The sequence below is a fragment of the Prinia subflava genome, chromosome 5 (genome assembly GCF_021018805.1).
Source record: "Prinia subflava isolate CZ2003 ecotype Zambia chromosome 5, Cam_Psub_1.2, whole genome shotgun sequence".
Lineage (NCBI taxonomy): Eukaryota > Metazoa > Chordata > Aves > Passeriformes > Cisticolidae > Prinia > Prinia subflava.
Window position 1 is genome coordinate 31,496,267 of NC_086251.1, and position 18,239 is coordinate 31,514,505.

The window sequence follows — 18,239 nt, forward strand, 5'->3', positions numbered from 1 at the left end:
TAATTCCTGGGCTTTCTCTGCAGTCCAGGGTGAGGATTATGTGAGTTTAGAATAATATTCAGAGCAGCCAGTTTACTGAGCTGAGAACAGCCTAAGGCTAACTTATAAGAGGAAAAAAAAGAAAAACAAACTCAGAATCCAAATGTCTGTGGACTCACCCTTTCTGGAGACTGGGTTTTTTAATGTGGTCTCCAGTCAGGTGCCTTTGTCTTCTTAAGATCTAAAACCTAGAGGAATTTTGTAAAGCTAGGCACTTTTTAAACATTTTTGTTTCAAACAAGGAAGAGCTCTTCTAATTATTCAATTTATCTCATGGTTCAAACATTCACTTGGCAATGGGGGAGCTAAATGTAGTTCTTTGTAAGCCCACTATTTCAGACTAAAAGTGTGGTCTTCTAGGAGAAACCTATCCATCCTCAACAGAATGCTGTACAATAGATTTGGTGCATTACTGTTCATGGCTATCGATGAAACTGCTCTGTCATGTGGAGAAAGCCAAGCCAAAGAGAGCATACCTAAAAAGGTGCAAGATGTTGTGACACAGTGCTGAGCACTTCCAGCTCTGAGTAGGGAGACTGAAGTGCCCTAATCCTCTTTCCCAAGAGTGACTTGAGGATAAAATACAGAAGTACCTATGTCATGTCCCTTGCCTTGTTATGTTCTCCATATTCCATTTTACAGCTTTTCACTATGGTGCCTGACAGCCTATAACTCCCGGTAGCAAATATTAAACTGGCTCACATAAAGCTACAAATGACTCACCCATGTAAGGAACATTCTTTCAGTAATACATAAAATAAAACATAGACTGTGTCAAATGCATCAAGTGCATTTAAATAATTCCTGTATGAAGTGGTGCTTAGCAGAGTAAGGGGATACATGTGTGAATAGATTCCATAAGGCAAGAACAAGCTGATGGTGTCTCCTGCCAGGCAGACCAGTGAGGTCCACAACAATTCATTCTTAAAATTCCAGAAAGAATGAATTTCTGATGTCTCTGGAAAGGACACAATATCGTTGTGTGGCTCAGATTGCTTATGTGTCTTTCTTAATTAAAACTCATTCATTTTAGGAATGAAATATAACCCTCAAATTGTGCCAGCCAGGCTGGTTTACATACATGTAGTCACATTGTAAAGGCTATGCTAATACCCATCATCATCCTTCCAGCTTGCAGCTGTATCCAACATTGATATTTACATACACTTATATGTCTGAAAGAACAGGTTAGATGTTTATGTATGTTTTTATTTTTGCCATTAGCATAAAAAAATCAGATATATGGAACTTCCAGCTCTTGTAATTTCCTTTTGTTGTATCTTATGCAGCATAATAGTGCTGGAAACTGCAGCTGCTCTGTGTGTTTTCAGAGATGTCTTTCTATGAACATATGTTTCACATCTTTCTACGAACATATGTTACATTTGTCTTAGTTTGGTGTATAAACTGTTTTTCAGTCTGGTCCTTGGTACCTTTTATTTGAATAATTTGCCCATCTGTCCTCAAAGTCTTTTAAAAGTTTGAAATTTTAAGAAGCCTAATGGAAAATCATGTTAATCTAAGCAGTGAGTGTCCTTGGTTGAAGAAGTTATGATTTTTAAATATTTGTCATTCACCCTAAGCTCCTATGTTTTGTTTCAAAAAATGTCATCAGTTCTTTTCTCCATGTTTTTCCAAATTAACTCTCTATCTGAATTAACCTAATGAAAAAGTAGGTTTCTCCTAGCTGCCTGGAAGAAGCACATAAAACACTTGACTCTGTCACTGCCTAGTGATTCAGTAGCTGTGATTCTACATAACTGAGAGTAGTATAGTGTCCTCTAAAACCAACAATGTCATCATTAATTCATCAGAAACACAGCTGTGAACTTTGGTTGTTCTTTTTTACCAAAGCAACTGGGCAAAAACATTCCAATGTGCAGTAAAGAAAGTTCCAAGCAACTGGGGTGCCCAGTGCTTTGTGTTTAAGCCATTGACCTTGTAATGTGATCACACAGACTTTTTGTAAATTAATCTTTCAGATCTTATGAGTGACATGTGAACTTTGACTTTATGGGCAAAAGACAGACTCCAGCTTCAGCAGTCACCTGTATCCCAAATGCATGATAAATTTACATAACTTTCTTTTGAAAAACATGAGCCTTTTGGTGCTTTCATGTCTTTTACTAGGGGAAATGTACTTTTTTTTCCTTTTTGTGCTGTGGTGTACATTGAGTATAAACGGGATGGTCACAAGCTTTTTTTAAAAATATATTTTAGCTAATCTTATTGCAATTACGCATTTCAAACTGCAAAATATTAACTTTTCTCTGAGTTAGATGCAGCTGTATCATTTTACATTATTGTAATTTGTTTGTTGTTTCTAGAAGTGTTTTAATTTCTCTAAAAGCAAAATTTCTTAGAATCAATATTTACTCAGCTGTTTTGAATTGCATTTTACATATAAGCACATTCTGCAGAAAATGGTTTAAAAATTCAAACACTAAAATATTCTCCTATCATCAAGACATTATTTTTAAAACTGTGAGTATTTTTACTATAAAGCCTTCTACGTGAGTGTAATTATTTTTTATCCCTGATGCAGGAAAGCTGGTATGTTTATGTTTAGTATATGCTGTTTGGGCTGATTTCCCGTACTGCTGTCACTTGGCTTGTGGCATGCTCCGTGGTGATGAGGAAGAAATACAGGGACTTGCCCAGTGTGATTGTGTTGAATGCTGTTGTTGCTTCTAGTTACAGACATGCAGCTATCTCTTATCTATCAAGCATGGATTTATCAGGAAAAGTGGGTGGAGACAAGGAAAAGTGTACTACGGTGATGTGTTGTGTACCTTTTGGTCTATGGCTTCCATTGTCAAGTCAATTACTGCCTCTCTAAACTGAGTAAAGCGTTTCTTGCCTTTTGTCTGTATGCAGATACCTGTACCTCTGATTACGTGAACCAGGATAATAACAATAAGAAACTGCAGCACTTGGAATGCATGTACTTTTTCAGTTGTCCTTGCTACAGGACATGAGGAAAAGAACAACCAAAGATGCTGAAAGTGGGTTTTTTTGCTAAGGCCTGGGGAATTGAAAACTATTTTAGAGTTAGTGGTAGAAAGTAGCTGAGGTTTTCCTTCATTGCCTCAGAAGAAATATAGAGAGGTTTTCTCTCTCACCTGTTCTTGAAATGTTTATGCTGTTTCTAGTTTGGCAAAGACATAAAATACACGGGGTTTGGTTATAATAATATATGAAATTTATCATGCTAGCAGGAATGTAGACATTAGTACTGTCTCACATTTACACTGTTAGACAAGCCTGAGGAAAAAGTGTGTTTTAATAAATAATCAGAACTGAAGTTACTTTAATAACTAGACTTTCTGTGCAGTGCCTTTTGTAGTTAGAAAAAAAATGAAAAGATGTTATATTTTTGCTTTTTTATGTGTCTTCATAAAAACAGCTGCCTAACATCAATAGATTAGCACTCGTAATATCTTAGTCTCAGCTTTTTAAATGTTATTGTTATTTGGTAAATGAGAATTTTCTGGTGATATATATTTGAATGTTTCAAGCTTTAACTCCTGTTTTGTACTTACTGAAAGGTTTTGTGCCCCTCCCCCTATCCAAAATCAAGAACAGGTGCAGGAAGGCTTGAAACTCCAAATAAAATGTTTCGCCCGGGGTAATATTGTTCATCACATTCTTCCTAAAGGCTTTTGGGTTTTCCTTTTGAATGGAAATACAAGAGCCAGATGCAGTTACCTCATTTCAAAATACCCTTCCATTCTTCAGGAAAGAAAAAGCTTAGTATCATTCTCTTTCTTTTTAAAAGATGGTCTTTCACCGCTCCATAAAATATATGCCCACACTGAAAAACAGCTACAATCTGATGTTGCCTGTAGAAACTTTGCACTTGCCTTGTGGCAACAGGCCCCACCAAACAGAACTGGCAAAGAATTTTCTTTCTCTGGCCTCTCACAAGCAGAGACAGAGATGTGGCACAAGTACCCATACCCTTATTCATTTATCTATACTTATGCACAGGGATCTTTCCCTTAAAGACAGTGACAGTTTCATAGATTTTCGATGGGATCTTCCTTTATGGGTGTAATTATCCATGCCATGAAGTACAGAAGCATTTCAGAAGCAATGAATGGGAACTTTTTTCTTTTGTCAAAGAGACTTCGTGGTCCTGAGACTGTGAGATAGGATTCCATATTTGCAATTCACACAGCTACACAGATTGACAGCTTCTCTTTTTTAATCCCATAAGTTGTGAAATTTTTGGTACTGTTAATGCTCTAGATTTTAGCAGTGCTATAATTGCACTAGAACCTTTGCTCCTCATAGAAAAGAGACAAACCCAAGCCTTCCTTTAAAACTGTAACAATTAAAAGACCAAAACAAGAAAAATAATTATAGTTTCAACTGTACTAGACCTGATATTTTTGGAGAAGTATGCTCTCTCTGTGTTTGAATTCTTGCATTTGCAATACCTGGCAATACTGTACATGCCGTTATATTAAGCTTGTGGGAGCAAGACAATGAAATGTTAAACCAATGTGATTCATTATAGGTCTTGCTATTTAAAGCTAGATAATACATTTGCAATTCTATAGTTAAACATACTTCTTTACAACAAATTTCTGAAAAGTAGTATATTTTACTGCCAAATTTCTTTTCTAATACTGATTTCTACTTCTTCCTATTTATTCTCTTTTGATTGAGTAGCCTTTTAAATGTGTTTTCAGAAAGGCTTCAATTTTAAAACAGTAATTAGTAAGCAAGATTCTAAATGTTCTGTCTTTAAATATTAGCTGGGTTGAATTACAATACCCGGTGCTGGTGTCTCTGTGCTGCCTGTGAGGACCTTGGGAACTACAGCTGACATTGGCACTTGGCTGAGGCTCTTGATTTAGGTGGTGTGAATGTGAAACAGAGAGAGGATGTCAAAAACTCTGTAAGAAAATCACATTCATAAAAGAGACTTTGATCTGACTGAGATTGTGCCCTACCTGTATTCGCTGGAGAACCCTGTGGATTTCTGTATCCTCTTATTCTACATATAGCAGACCTTCCTTTATAGAACACTTCTGCTATCAGAAGAGAATATTTAGACCTTCAAAACATGTACTGCAGGTCAGGCTTACCATATACATTGATATGTTATTTAGAAAAAGTCAATATTTAGAGGTGCCTGTTGCTATTGATACACAAGGCCAACCAGTTAAGAGTCACTTTAACTTCTCTAAAGTTACTTTCTCTAAAGAGTGTCAGAAAATCGAGTCTGAGGCTTTTGTCTGTAATTGCTTTAGATGGGTCTTTATGGCCTGCTGCTCCTTGGGCCAGTCCTTTCCATATTTAGTAAGACTAAAATATTCGTAATTGCAGGGGTCATCTAGATCATGTGTTTGTGGCTACTGTGTTTTCATAGAATTATAGAGGCATACAGTGGTTTGGGTTGGAAGGGATTTGAACCTGCCATGACTGGGGACACCTTCCACTAGACTGGATCACTCAGAGCCACATCTAACCTGGCCTTGAACACTTCTGTTCTTGAACATTTTCTGTTCCTCCAGTATTTTATAGATCTGTAAGCATTCTTAAAATCTCTGGGTAGTTTATTGCAATTTTAAAAATGCTGTATGTCAGGGTGATCCCATTATGCTACACTATTTTTTGGAAAAATAATATTAAGCCAATATGACAAAAAAAAAAAGTTTAGTAACAGAAAACAGCTGCAACCACATCAAGGCATTTTTGTCTACTCTACTGGCTTTGCTGAAAATTAAAGCCACAACTTAATATTCAAGGAAGAGATTTCTGTGGAATGAAATCTGTTAAATGCTTAATAACAAACAGTTAAAAACACAAAAATGGGATGTTTAAGAATCTGGTTTTGAATGCTAAATGGTCTAGAATGCAGAAGTTCTGCTTCTTCAGTAGAGGCTAGAAAATGAGAGTCTTATTCTGAGTAATGGATTGTAAATACCAGTTCAGGTATTTGTGTCTTATGTTTTCACACACCATCAGTGTGTTTAGTTAAAACCAGATTGCTTCTAATATAAGAACTCTTTTAACTGCATGAAATCAAATGCTCTAAAAACAGGGAGCTATCCATTTGTTGAGAAAGGTTTTAGAAATGAAAAGTTTTACCATGGCTCATATATGGAAAAGTACTTAGATTTTTTTCTGTCTACAAACACAGTAGAAGAACTAAAATTTGAACTAATCTGGAGTTAGAAGAGCTGAATTCTTGCAAAACATCTGTTGACAACCTTGGAGTAGATAGCTTTTCAAATTCAAAGTGATTTAAATCAGAGACTTTTCTCATGGTTTAATGTTTAAATGAAGGGGTATTTACATTATGATTGATGCAGTTCTTAAAATTCATAAACTTTGAAATTTCATTCTCTAAGGAACACTCAACTCTTATTGTTTAGTGACTAGTAGGATATCCAATTAATCAGACTCTTTACATCAAGTCAGTCACTCTTTGCCCTAGCCAGGAAAATATACTCCATGCACATTTAATGACACAATTTAATAGATATTTATTTAGAATTTTAGTTCTTATCTTTTGTTCAGTTAAAGATGCTGAATGAAATTACTTCCTTTGTTAATTCCTGCTTACTTGAAATTTGTGCCCTGCTGCAAATGATGGAAGCTGGAGTAAAATGGAGTAACAGGACAATGTTGAAACTTCACTGAAGAAAATTTTTATTATACAGTATATACAAAAGTGAAATATGCCAAACAACCAGTGTTTGAACCTTAGGGAAATGGTACAATATAACATGATGCATAAGTCCTAGGTTGTATTAACTCCAAAATGACAGAAAAAGCCATCATGCTAATGGAAATGCATATTTTAATGAGTTATATTTGATATTTTAACTGTTTAGGTTGGATCCAATACTGCTTAGAGTCTAAATGTTAAAAATACCCTATTGGTTCAACTAATGAGAATGGAGATGCAACGTCATACATATTCAACTGAGGAAAATTATGATGCAGAGTAATTTTCAGTTACTTGAAAAATGTTTGTTATTATAAAATATAAAATTTGGTATTATAATACATGCCTGTTAGAAATGTTAGAAACTTTAAGCCTGCATGACATTTCCAAGTTCTGTTTCCTAAAAGTTACGGTCTTAAAACTTGATGAGGACATACAAATTTAGATTTTAGTGCCCATGGGTGAGAACTTGGTAATATGTAAGCACCTAGAAAATTTTATGGTACCTGTAGATCAAAAGCTACTATGAAATGAAGTTAAAATTGAAAGTTAGAGTAAAAAGTACAACTAGTAGCAATTCAGAGATACAGCTTTTTGTGCCTTTAAAAATGATGGAATTATTTCTATAGAGTTCCAAGAAGTAATTCCCACTTACAAACCTCTTAATTATATTCTTGTATAGTACCACATAACCTCTGCAGCTGTAAGCAATGTAGCTTAGTGCCTATAGTGTCAATGAAAAGCAAATCATTGCAAAAGATCTTTTAGCTTCCTTTTTTTGTTGTTTTCCTCCAGCTTCTGTTACCTCTAGCAACCAGTTACTTTCTCTTTCTAAAGTTTACAGAGTGTGGCATAGCAGGTGAAACACACTTTTCCCTTATTGGCACATTCAAGCCACAAGCAAATGACTTGATATTTTTGAGAAAGGTAAAATTAAAGCAAGTGTTATGCCTCTGTAATGACTTAAATAGGCATGTTTATGACAAGTTCTTGGAGGCAAAACTGATTTAATTGTTTTTACCTGCATAACCTATAGGCTACCTTTAAAAGACTGGTTTATCATGTCTTGCCTTCACAGTTTTCATGTACTTTGCTACTCTAGATAAGATCAAAATTGTATAAATTCATGTCTTCTTTTGATTTCTGTAAAAATTTCTCTCTGTCAGAGAAAGAAGGGGAAAAAATTCTAGGTTTTTAAATTTTCAATTTCTTAATGAAATTCATTTTCTCCACTAAAATTCTTAAATTGTTTTTTTAGTGGAGATTTTATCTTATTCCATGAGGCTGATAATCACTTTGATGCTGAGGTTCTGATGGCTCATAATGTTACAAGTTAAATTTTCTTTTCAGACATTGGTGTTACCAGATGCTGAAGAATCTCCTCCTCTTTTTGTCTGGTGCTTCTGGGTTTTTTTGCCAAGATACTTCTCTCCTTTCTGTGTTTTGGCTCTTAGCAGCAGCAGTTACCAAAAATTGACTAGAAGACTTTCATTTTGCCCTTACACAAAAAGAAAGAGTGGAGAAAATAAGAGAAGGGAAAAGTTAACTAACAGAAGGAAAAACAGCAGAAGGAAGGAAAAACACAAGCAGGAGATTTTCTCCAATGGTTTAGGAATCCGGTTCACTCTTGAAGATACATGTCATTGCTGAAACACTACAGTGGGTCCCCAAGCCCACTAAACATAACCCTGTCAAATCCATACACATTACTGGCCTCTCCAAAAACAAGTTGTGAGCATGTTTCTGGTCTACTCCCTTTAATATCTTCTGTTTTTAAATTCTAAACTAACCCTTCTGAAGCAGCCATACAGAGGAAAGATTTTTTTCTTTTGCATTCATTAAGCTTGTTCTCTTAACATAGTGTTTGTACAACAAACAAACAACTACTAGCAGTAAAATGACATTCTGAACACTTAATTTCTTTGTGAAAGCAGATGTATGGGTCTCTGTAGTGGGCTTGCCTGGCATGTTAATGTTTTCATAGCAGCCTATAGAGTGCTGTGTTCTGGATTTGTGACCAAAAAGTGCCAATAACTCACCATTGTTTTAGCTACTGCTGAACAGCATTTGCACAGCATCAGGGCCTTCTCTGATTCTCTGGTTTGCCCTCCCCATGAGTAGACTGGGGATGTGCAGCAGGCTGGCATCAAGACAGATGACCCAAACTGACCAAAGAGATATTCCATGTCAGTGCATATAACCTTATGCACAGTAATAAAAAGGGAAAAGAGAGGGTTCTACAAAGTCAACCATTTTTGCTCAGAACTGGCTGGGTGTTGGTCTACCCATGGGAGATGCTGAGTGATTGCCTTTGCATTGCTTGTTTTGTTATTTTTCTCCCCCTTTGCTTATTATACAATTTTTATCTCGGTCCACAAGTTTTATTGCTCTTTACTCTTCATTTCCTTTACTGTTTTTGCTCATCCTTTCCTCTTACCCTTCCCCACCAGGGTGAGGGGATAGGGAGTAAGCAAGCATCTGTGTGGTGCTCAGCTACCTGCTGGGGTTAATCCACAATGGACATATTACATTAATTAAAATCAGTTTACAAGTTATGGACACCAAACTGACTTCTATGGTGCAAAAGTACTTTGGCCTTTCGACATTTGTGGAAATTGTAAGAAGCTCTTCCACAATGACATGGTATGTGTGGTTTGTGTGCAGTGTAGTAATGACCTTTCACAGTTGCACTGATCAGTGCTGTTCATAGACAAGGAGATGATGCTTGGGTGTGATGCAGAAAGGTGAGACCTTGGAGTTGATGGTGCACATCGAGTCAAATAATGTGGAGATAGAAGGCAAGGATTGACTTTTCAAAGCAGAATAGAGCTGTTTGAGAAACTGTCAATAAGTTACTGCATAACTAAAACTTACAAAACTTCCCTGGGTTGATCTGTCAAAATTCTGAACTTTGTCTCAATAGATCAGTATTCTCTTAAAATGGATTAGCAGTTACCTTAGAATTGACTGTTGAAGTCTCATACACCAGTAAAAATGTCAGCAAATTAAGCATCAAAATAAATTATTTCAAACAAATAAAGTGTCATGAGAACTATTGATTGCAGCACTTTCAGACTAAGGAACAAAATTTCCATGTTTATAGATGTGCTAGCTGTATGAGTCCTTAAATATCCTGACTTTGTTGTGCTTACTCATTTACTGTGTGTCATTTTTTGATTATTTACCATAATTAGAAATAATCCTGACATGTTAGCTTTCTCCCCATGGTAAAATCTGATAAGGGCTTTCAGTGTTAGTCTGTTTTTGTTACTGTATAGGTGTGGAAAGAAAGCCTAAAGATTTGAACTTGAAAACTTGTAGTCACAGCAGGGCTGTCCACAGCGAACTACAAGTTTGCATTCCTACCACATGCAGTAAGGTTTTCTCTATAGACTCCTGTCACGGAGGAATTCAGCAAGGAACAAGAAATCTTCAGTCAGAGGAGGGCTGCAAGTGTGTGAAAGCTAACCACACATAAACAGTAAAGGTCATTAGCAGGCTCCTAAACTCCTGGCTAGGAATTAGTTTTTTGGATCATTAACAGCAAAAAAGCCTAGGAAATGAATAGGACTCAGTGTCCTATTAAAAATTAGCCAGAACAATTAAAAGGTTTTCTAGCTTTTAATGGGAACCAGGCCTGATACCTCATTTTCCCTTTTCTAGTGGGCTGTTTCTGCATTTTGAATGACAGTCATTTTATGTCCTTGTATTTTTAAAGAAATGTCTTGAAGTATTTATTCTGTATAGGAGTTGTAAATTATTTACAATCAGGGGAGTGAAAGCTTGGGAGATGCAGAATCCAGTGTCTCCCTAAGACTGTGTTACTGATTCCAAGTCATGTAATACAGTTGGTTGTGACTGGATTGCTTCTGATGTGTGCAAATATATACTCTGCAGACTCCTAACATGGTTGTTGTATTATGCAATTCCATGAGTTCAAATGCTCATTTGCTTGCAAATGCATAGCCTTTTTTGCTGTGAGATGTCTTTCTTTAGGTATTTCGGTAAACTCTGTTTCCTGATTTTAACAGAGCCTTTCTGCTTTTATTTCAATGTAAATTCCTGGCTGCTGAGTAGATGACTGATGACTGTTTATCTTCTCCTCCACTGTGTATTTTTCCTTAAGCCTATAGTAATCTCTTGAGTTTGGCAAAAGAAAATAAGTGTGCCTTTAGTATTTTAAAATGTAATTTTTTGAGAGGTTTATTAAATACTTTCCTTATCTTTACATGCATGTCTTACAAAAAATCCAAAGGGAGAGAAAGAGAAAGAGAGAGAAAGAAAAAGGAAGCAGTAATGAAATGTTTTAGACTGTCGGCTTTGGCTGCAGGCCTGCCACTCTGGAGGAAAACAAGCCCACTAGTTCCCAAACTTTTAACTCTATAGTTGTTATATTCATTTCCCTCCCCATATGCCTTAGGCTCTAAATCTTACCATTTACCCCTCTGGTAATAATCAAGGTAATTTATGAATATGAGGCATAGGATTTTCCTGAAAGAAAAAAAAAGAAGAAAAAAATTTTGGATGAGGGAAAATGGACTGCAGATAAATTGGGTGGGGATAGGGGAAAGAAAAGGACCAAAGAAAGGCAGGACAAGATGATCTTCCTCACAGTGTTAATTTTTTACTGATAATTTATTTGCTTCATATACGTAATTCCTTTCTGCAGTGAGTGAATTGCCCTGTCATTAACATAAAATTAGCTTGAAATGATCTTGGCCAAGAGCTTTGAAATATGTTAGTATAGAACCACACACTCAAAACCATGTGGGAATCCATGTGGGTTTCCAGATGTGAGAATCTTCTGTGTTGCAAATATAGTTATGGTTACACAGTATAATCTGCTCTGTGAATAATCTCTTGATGCAGCTGTGCTTCTAGTAGTGGTCTCTTGTGTTATGCTCTTCTTGTGTGAATGCATCTTGTTTCTTACAGTGAGTCCATGCTGATAGACACTGCCTGGAAACAAATGTTATCCTGCAAATTAAAATACTTTTTCAAGAAATTGAAGGACTTCAGCATGGGCTAGTAGATTAGATTAAAAGGGAAAATTTGAATAAATTCATGTTTCATTTTTGATTCATCATAGTGTTTTGCTGCTAATTCTTTTTCCCTGAGTTATTTTTCATCAGTGAGTACTTTCTGCTCTAGGGTTAAAATTTAGAAGTTCAAGTATTAAAATTTGAAGATGTTGCAATATTTTGCTTGTTTTCTATGTAAGCACTTAAGCTTGTGGTTTGATTTCAGTAAATATTATCAAAAATACATAGATTGATACCAAGATCACTTGAATCTCAATATAATTACCTGATTATGTGTTCATCTAAATAAAGATCTCTACCCATAATGTAGTCTGTCGATGCTCTTTTTCTTTCCCTTTTCTTTTAACATTTAAAAACCCTTACCATCTTGATTTTTTTAATGCAGTTGCCTTCTGTTTTATGTGTAAGAAAGAAACTTGGAGTATCTTTGGGAAGGAAATTGATAGGTGCAGGAAAAGACTACTGGGTTAAATAACCCTAAAGAGCTGAGTTTATGCACATCAGTTAGTGCCTGAACTGAACAGTATTCAGTCTCTAGCGGTGATTATTAGCTGTTATTAATGTTTGATTTCCTAAGTACAGAACGGTGACTGAAGGTAAATTAAAATGTCATTCTTGTTCACTTTTTAGTGTCATCTTGTAATTTTTCATAGCCACAAGTTTTTCAAAGAAATGTTCTTTCCTTCCTGACTGAAAACTGTCCCCATTGATGAACATGAACAATCAGTTTCCATACACCCTGTGGTACCTTGGCTGTAGCCAATTCATGTCATATATATCAAACAGGATAATATGACTCCTGTAGTTGGATCAGAAACCTTCAAGGAAAAAATTATCAGCTAAACATCTGATATTGATGTCTCCTCTGAAATGACAGTAGCTCCATCCTCTAGCACAATATAAGTTCTCTGTCGAAGTCATTACACAATCAATAGAGTTTTTGTTTTACCCAAATCACTGTAGCCTAAGGGTTCATTAGTGCGTCAGCTGATCCTTTGTGTCTTGGAGGTTGAGTAAAACTGAGCTTTTGATTGTAAAAAGCATTTTTCTCTATTAAATGTTGCATAGCATTTCCAACATTTTTAATATATATTATGATATCTTCTATAGCTCCTATTTCATGGGCAAATGTATTACACATATCTAAAAATAGTTTTGTCCTTATCATTATAATCTTGAAATTGTCAGGGAATATTGTGCTACTCTGTTTTCAGGAGCATTAAGGCTTGTAAAAGCTGGAAGTAACTCCCTATTACTAACCTCTTTAAGCAAAATATCCTTTGCTATTCTTCACTATAACCTGCTAATATCAGTCATTATCTGTGACATCAAATTTTAAGAAATGTCCAATAAAGGAGACCCGTGTAGTAAAAATGATGAGAGTGTGCCAGTCTCTGAATAAGAAATGAACTGAAAAGATACATCTGTGAACTATGCAAGCAGTGACAGCTTGAAGGAAGCACTAAAACTGTCCTGCAGGAGCTACGGAGCTTTTTTCTGTCCCATGCCATGGGCCATGCTTGCTGTGGTGGGTAACTGATGTGCTTTGTGTCACATGGCTGAGAGAGAGACTATGTGTCATTTCTACCATGAGAGACTGGGAATATTTCAGTCAGTATGTGACAGTCTTTGTGGGCGTGTGCTGCCAAAACCATTTCTGACCCCAGCTGCATTGCCCCAACAGTCATTTAGCAATGTGTTATTTTGCTTTCAATAACTAAAATCTTAAAGAGAGAGAGAGAGAGAGTGTGTGTGTATTCACAGCAAACCAAGAAATATGAAATAGTACATGCTCTGGTAATTAAAATCCAGTCAGATCTCATGGAAGACTATGCAGAATCATAGGCCTCTCAGTGCCTTGTGGACATCAGATTTCGTTCCTAACTTTCATCACAGAATCTATCTAGAACCTAGTGAGGATGATGCATAAATTTTGTGATTATGGAAATGCATATTTAAATTCAGTTTGAACTGAAAAACATTGATATTTGTTTAAGGATTCTGCCAGTGTATCTCTCAAGCTGTTTTATGGCACTGCTTTTCATTAATTATGTTTTGACAGAAGAAATTCTCGCCTTTTTTTTTTTTCAGACTGAAGAACAAACGAGCCTCTCTGAAGAGCAGCTTAAGACCCTTCTGGAAGAATGTATGCAGCCTCAGAGAACAATAAGTAACGTTACCATGCCACAGTCTCAGGAATCTCTTTCTTTTGGATTAAGTCCCCCTTGTTACACAAGTCAAGACTCCACTCTTCACTCCACATCTAGTCTTTCCAAAATGTTAGTTGAAGACCATATTGTAGGGATGTTAATGGCTCAGGAAAAGGCTGGACCCGAAGACAAAAGCTTATGTGTTAATACAGAGAGCAAAATCCCTGGCTACTATATCAGCAAAGCACTGGCTGGTAGTCATTTATCAAAGGATTCACTGGCCCAAACAGAGGAACCTGATGACCTAGAAGGTTTACAGAAGATGGAAGATAAGAGTATTACTGCAGGTTACTTTATGTCAAGAGCACTCAACACAAAAAGATTGAAGAAACCTTCTTTCTTGGGTGAACCATTATATTGCATCAGCATGAACAATGAGCCATCCACAGAGGCTGACATTCTCAGCATACCACTGCAAACCAAAGGAGGTGAGACTCTTAACAACCCTTTAGAATAGGCTTTTGATTATAATGAAAAACCTAAGCAGGTTCTCACCAAAGGTATGCACCAATACACACTGATTATTATGGTGGGACAAGAATGTTCTTTTAAAAAACATAAAACTGTGCCAAAAGTAATACACACAAAATAACAGAATGTTCATTAAAATTTGTACCCTGAAATAATTGACAAGGAGTTTTATGAAACTCCTTGATTAATTCTGTCAGCTGGAAAACAGTGTTGAAAACACATATGGATTACCTTCTTGGTAGCAGAAAGTCATGTTCACTGTTCTGTGGAGAGAAAATACTCTTGCAGTAGCTGGTACAAAAATTCACATGAAAATTCAAGTGTTTAATTAAAGTTTTTAATAAGGTAGTCTCAGTCATATAGGAACAAACATGACCTGGCTATATTAAGGATAATAAAGTGCTTTTAGGGGGTTCAAATTTACACATATAAGATACCAAAACTGATAATACTGAACAATTTCTTTAAATTACTCATAGTTTGGTAAAAGAAAGAATAGACTTTAACCAGCAAAAAATTAAATTTTCTCTCTGTCTGGTATTATAAAAAGATTGCAGAAATGTCTCTTGTTTTTATGTTCTTTACTTATATGTAATTACATAGTGATATTGTAATCTAAATCTTTATTTAGATTTTTAACCTAAGACCAGTTCTCTTCCTGGAAGGCCAACTATTCAAGTAAGCCAGATTTTAGGCAGGTGAAACTTTCATTTTTTTCATAAAAGTTTTGACAGTATGAAGCTTGTGATTATAGTGCTACAATCCAATCTTACTAGAAATCAATACATTTTGCTACATTTGTCAATTAATCTTTTTTATACTGGTAACCTGTTCTGGAATTAGACAAACTGTTTTTTTCACATACATCAGTAATTTGTATGTGAAATTTAGAAAAACATTCTAATAGCCCTCTTCTATGTTGTAATTTTGTAATTATGATTGCGATACTTTCTTTGATTGTTTATACTTAATCTTTCTACAGTGAGGGAAATGTTAATATTTTTTCAAAGTAATTCTGCTTGTCATAGTGCAGGAAGTCTTGTTATTGCTGTTTTTACACTGCCAGACAAAGTCAATATCCATACTTACCTGCACTATTTTCCCCTTTTGCGATTTATGTGGTAGCTTCTACATGAAGAAAATAGAAATAGTACCTGTAGAAAAGGTTGGGTTTTTTTTTTCCTGGTAGATTACTTATCAGCCACCTTCATGAGCTGTCTTTGCTCTTCATGTAGATGCAGACATCAGAGGAGCAGAGCGAGGGAAGGGGGTGATCTGCCCAGAGGAGAGCAGGGTGGCAGCGGTGGTCATGGGGAACATCGCAGAGATGCCCTCTGCCAGGGGCAGCCTGCTCTCATGCAGGAGTAACATGGTTACATACTACACCACCAGGCTTCCTTGGCGACCAACAGTGAGATAAACTCAGTACCTTGCTGCCTTCACTCGAGTTAGAATTCTCCTTTAGTCCGAACAGAGGTGGCACGGTCAGAGCCAAGTGTGACCCAGCCCCAGCTACCACCTCCCATTATGAGCGTGTTTTTAGAGGGGATGTGTTAAATCAAGGAAAGCACCGTGCACTGTGACCATGGGGCAGTGAAGTGAGCAGGTAACTGTAGATACAGTCATTGTGAGGTAATTTTATTGCACAGGAGAGGAAGGAGATTTTCACTATTAAGTGAATTTCCATATGGGACATATCACTGTAGAAGTCTGCAAGGTGGATGTGTTAACATTTATCACATAATAATTTAAATATCTTTGAGTCAAAATCATGTGTGTCAGAGTAATGTAATGGGGTATTTTGATTATCTGTTTTCAATAGTGACTGAAACAGATGATGAGGCACGTTTAGTCATGCAGAACTCAAATCTGTATGGTTAATAAGCATCTCAGTTTTATGATGTTATTGCCTACCAATTCTTCTTTTGAGAGGGGAAGTATTCTGAATTTTCAGTTCCTGATTTTTTTTTCATTTTTTACTAAGAAGCTAATTAATTTGTTTTCTACAAAGGTAACTCAGTTCTGTCTGAAGCAATTAGTCCTGGACATAGGCCAAAGGGTGTGTTATTGATCAAATTTGTAAACTTGCTTAACGTATTCTGTAGAGAATTTGCTTGTTAGTTCGGACATGATTAAATGTGCTAATTGTATTAAGAAATGAAGATCCCAGTGCAATCCAGTTTAAGGCAAATACACCTGCAGATGAAGGTATGAGAAATGTCAGGTGTTATTTAATTTGGAAGAAATATTTGTATAGTTGAGTTTTGTTATTGTCTTAATTCTGAAGGACATTTAAATATGTAACCATAATCTTCTGTTAGTAGTTTGATTTTCTTGCCCACTCTACATATGGTTTAAATTCATTGTAGTGCTGGTTAAGCAAATAAAATAGTGTGAAACTGGTATAGGACAATTTCAGTTTTGCATTCCTTATGGTACAGTAGTCTGTGATGTAGATTTACTGTAATACATTAAATTGTATATATTTTAAGGAAAGTATAATTATTAGCATAATGCATATATATATATATATGAAGGAAACTCTTGTGTGCCTTCAAAGATAAATAATTCCTGTTTCTTGAAAGAAGCACTAATCTATACCCAGCTCATATGTATGTAAACATAGATGATGTTTACTGAGGTTAACAGAATCCAGACTTGCCCACATGCAGATATGAAAAGGCTGTTATTTCTCAGAGTTGTATGAGCCAGTAAATAATTATTTCCAGCTCTATTTTGAGGGGCTATATTAAGTTTTAAGTAGAAGTGGTATCACAAACCATTGTTATGTTTTCCTCTTGCAAATAATGTTCTGCTTGCAGCAGCTCAGCACCTTTTTCTCTTCTTTTTTTTCAGATCATGTGAACATTGAAATTTGAGGGGAGAGGGACAGTATGCTTCTCTGCACAACTGTGTTCTGAAAGTGTAGCTAAACCTCCAGCAGTGTTATTACACAGATACAGTATCATATCAAGCAACCTGATGGGAATAAATTATCATAATTGAAAATGTTCCATGAGTTGATTTTTTTCTTTAGAGATAATTATTATTGCCATTATCATATATCGTTGCAGTTTGATTTCAAAATAAACTCTTGCATTTCATTAAATTTCCTGGGAGTGTTCTGCCTAATAAAGAAATGTACACAGATACTGTGTAGCTGTGTGTCTGATCAAAAACATGGGCGTCTTTGTAAAAAACACAAGCAGAAAAGCAGCCAAATTTGAAAAGTTTAGTGTTTACTCTCGGGGCTTTATTAGAGAGGGTGTGAAATATATATAATAATTCCATTTTTCTTTGCACACACACACAGAGTCTAGCTTTTTCATAAAGTTAGCTAAATCGTGGCTTCTGTTATCTCACTGCAGTTTGCTGGAGCTTGCAGCCTGTCTGACTCAGAGTCCTGACTCAGTGAAGCATCCCATTACTCAGTTTTTTGCCCCGGGGCTGTCTGTTGGCTGGACCCCTGGTTTGGTTAAAGGCTCAAATTGCACAAGTGCTCTGCTGGATCAGAACATCAGCACTAGTCTGCTCAGGTCTGCCTGATTCTTGTCTGGGAAAACGGTAACCACACAGCAAACATTCATATTTCTAGTTAAGAAATGTGATTAAATGAGGAAGGATGGCAGCCCCTGGTGAAGACTTAGTGGGAGTAAAAGTGGAGGCATTCAGAAGTTTGCCCTAGGAGTTACTAAATTGTGAAACCTTACAGTGATGGGGGAGGGTAATGCAGCTGGTTTGGGTTTGAGAGAGTAGTAACAATTCATTACAGGTTTTTGATTGTCTAATCTT

At 36.1% G+C, this 18,239-nt stretch overlaps 1 protein-coding gene across 5 annotated transcripts in view; it reads left to right on the forward strand.

Moving 5' to 3' along the window:
- FSIP1 (fibrous sheath interacting protein 1) overlaps positions 1-17,597 on the forward strand; it is a 70,344-nt gene extending 52,747 nt beyond the window's left edge. For 3 of the 5 annotated variants that reach the window (XM_063398794.1, XM_063398796.1, XM_063398795.1), the window contains exon 12: positions 13,858-14,433. In XM_063398794.1, the coding sequence (XP_063254864.1) occupies positions 13,858-14,433 (576 nt within the window). Of the gene's footprint in view, positions 1-13,857; positions 14,434-15,078; positions 15,102-17,303 lie in introns of those variants that run through there. The other 2 variants (XM_063398797.1, XM_063398798.1) reach the window with 2 other exon arrangements.
- The last annotated feature ends 642 nt before the right edge of the window (positions 17,598-18,239 follow it).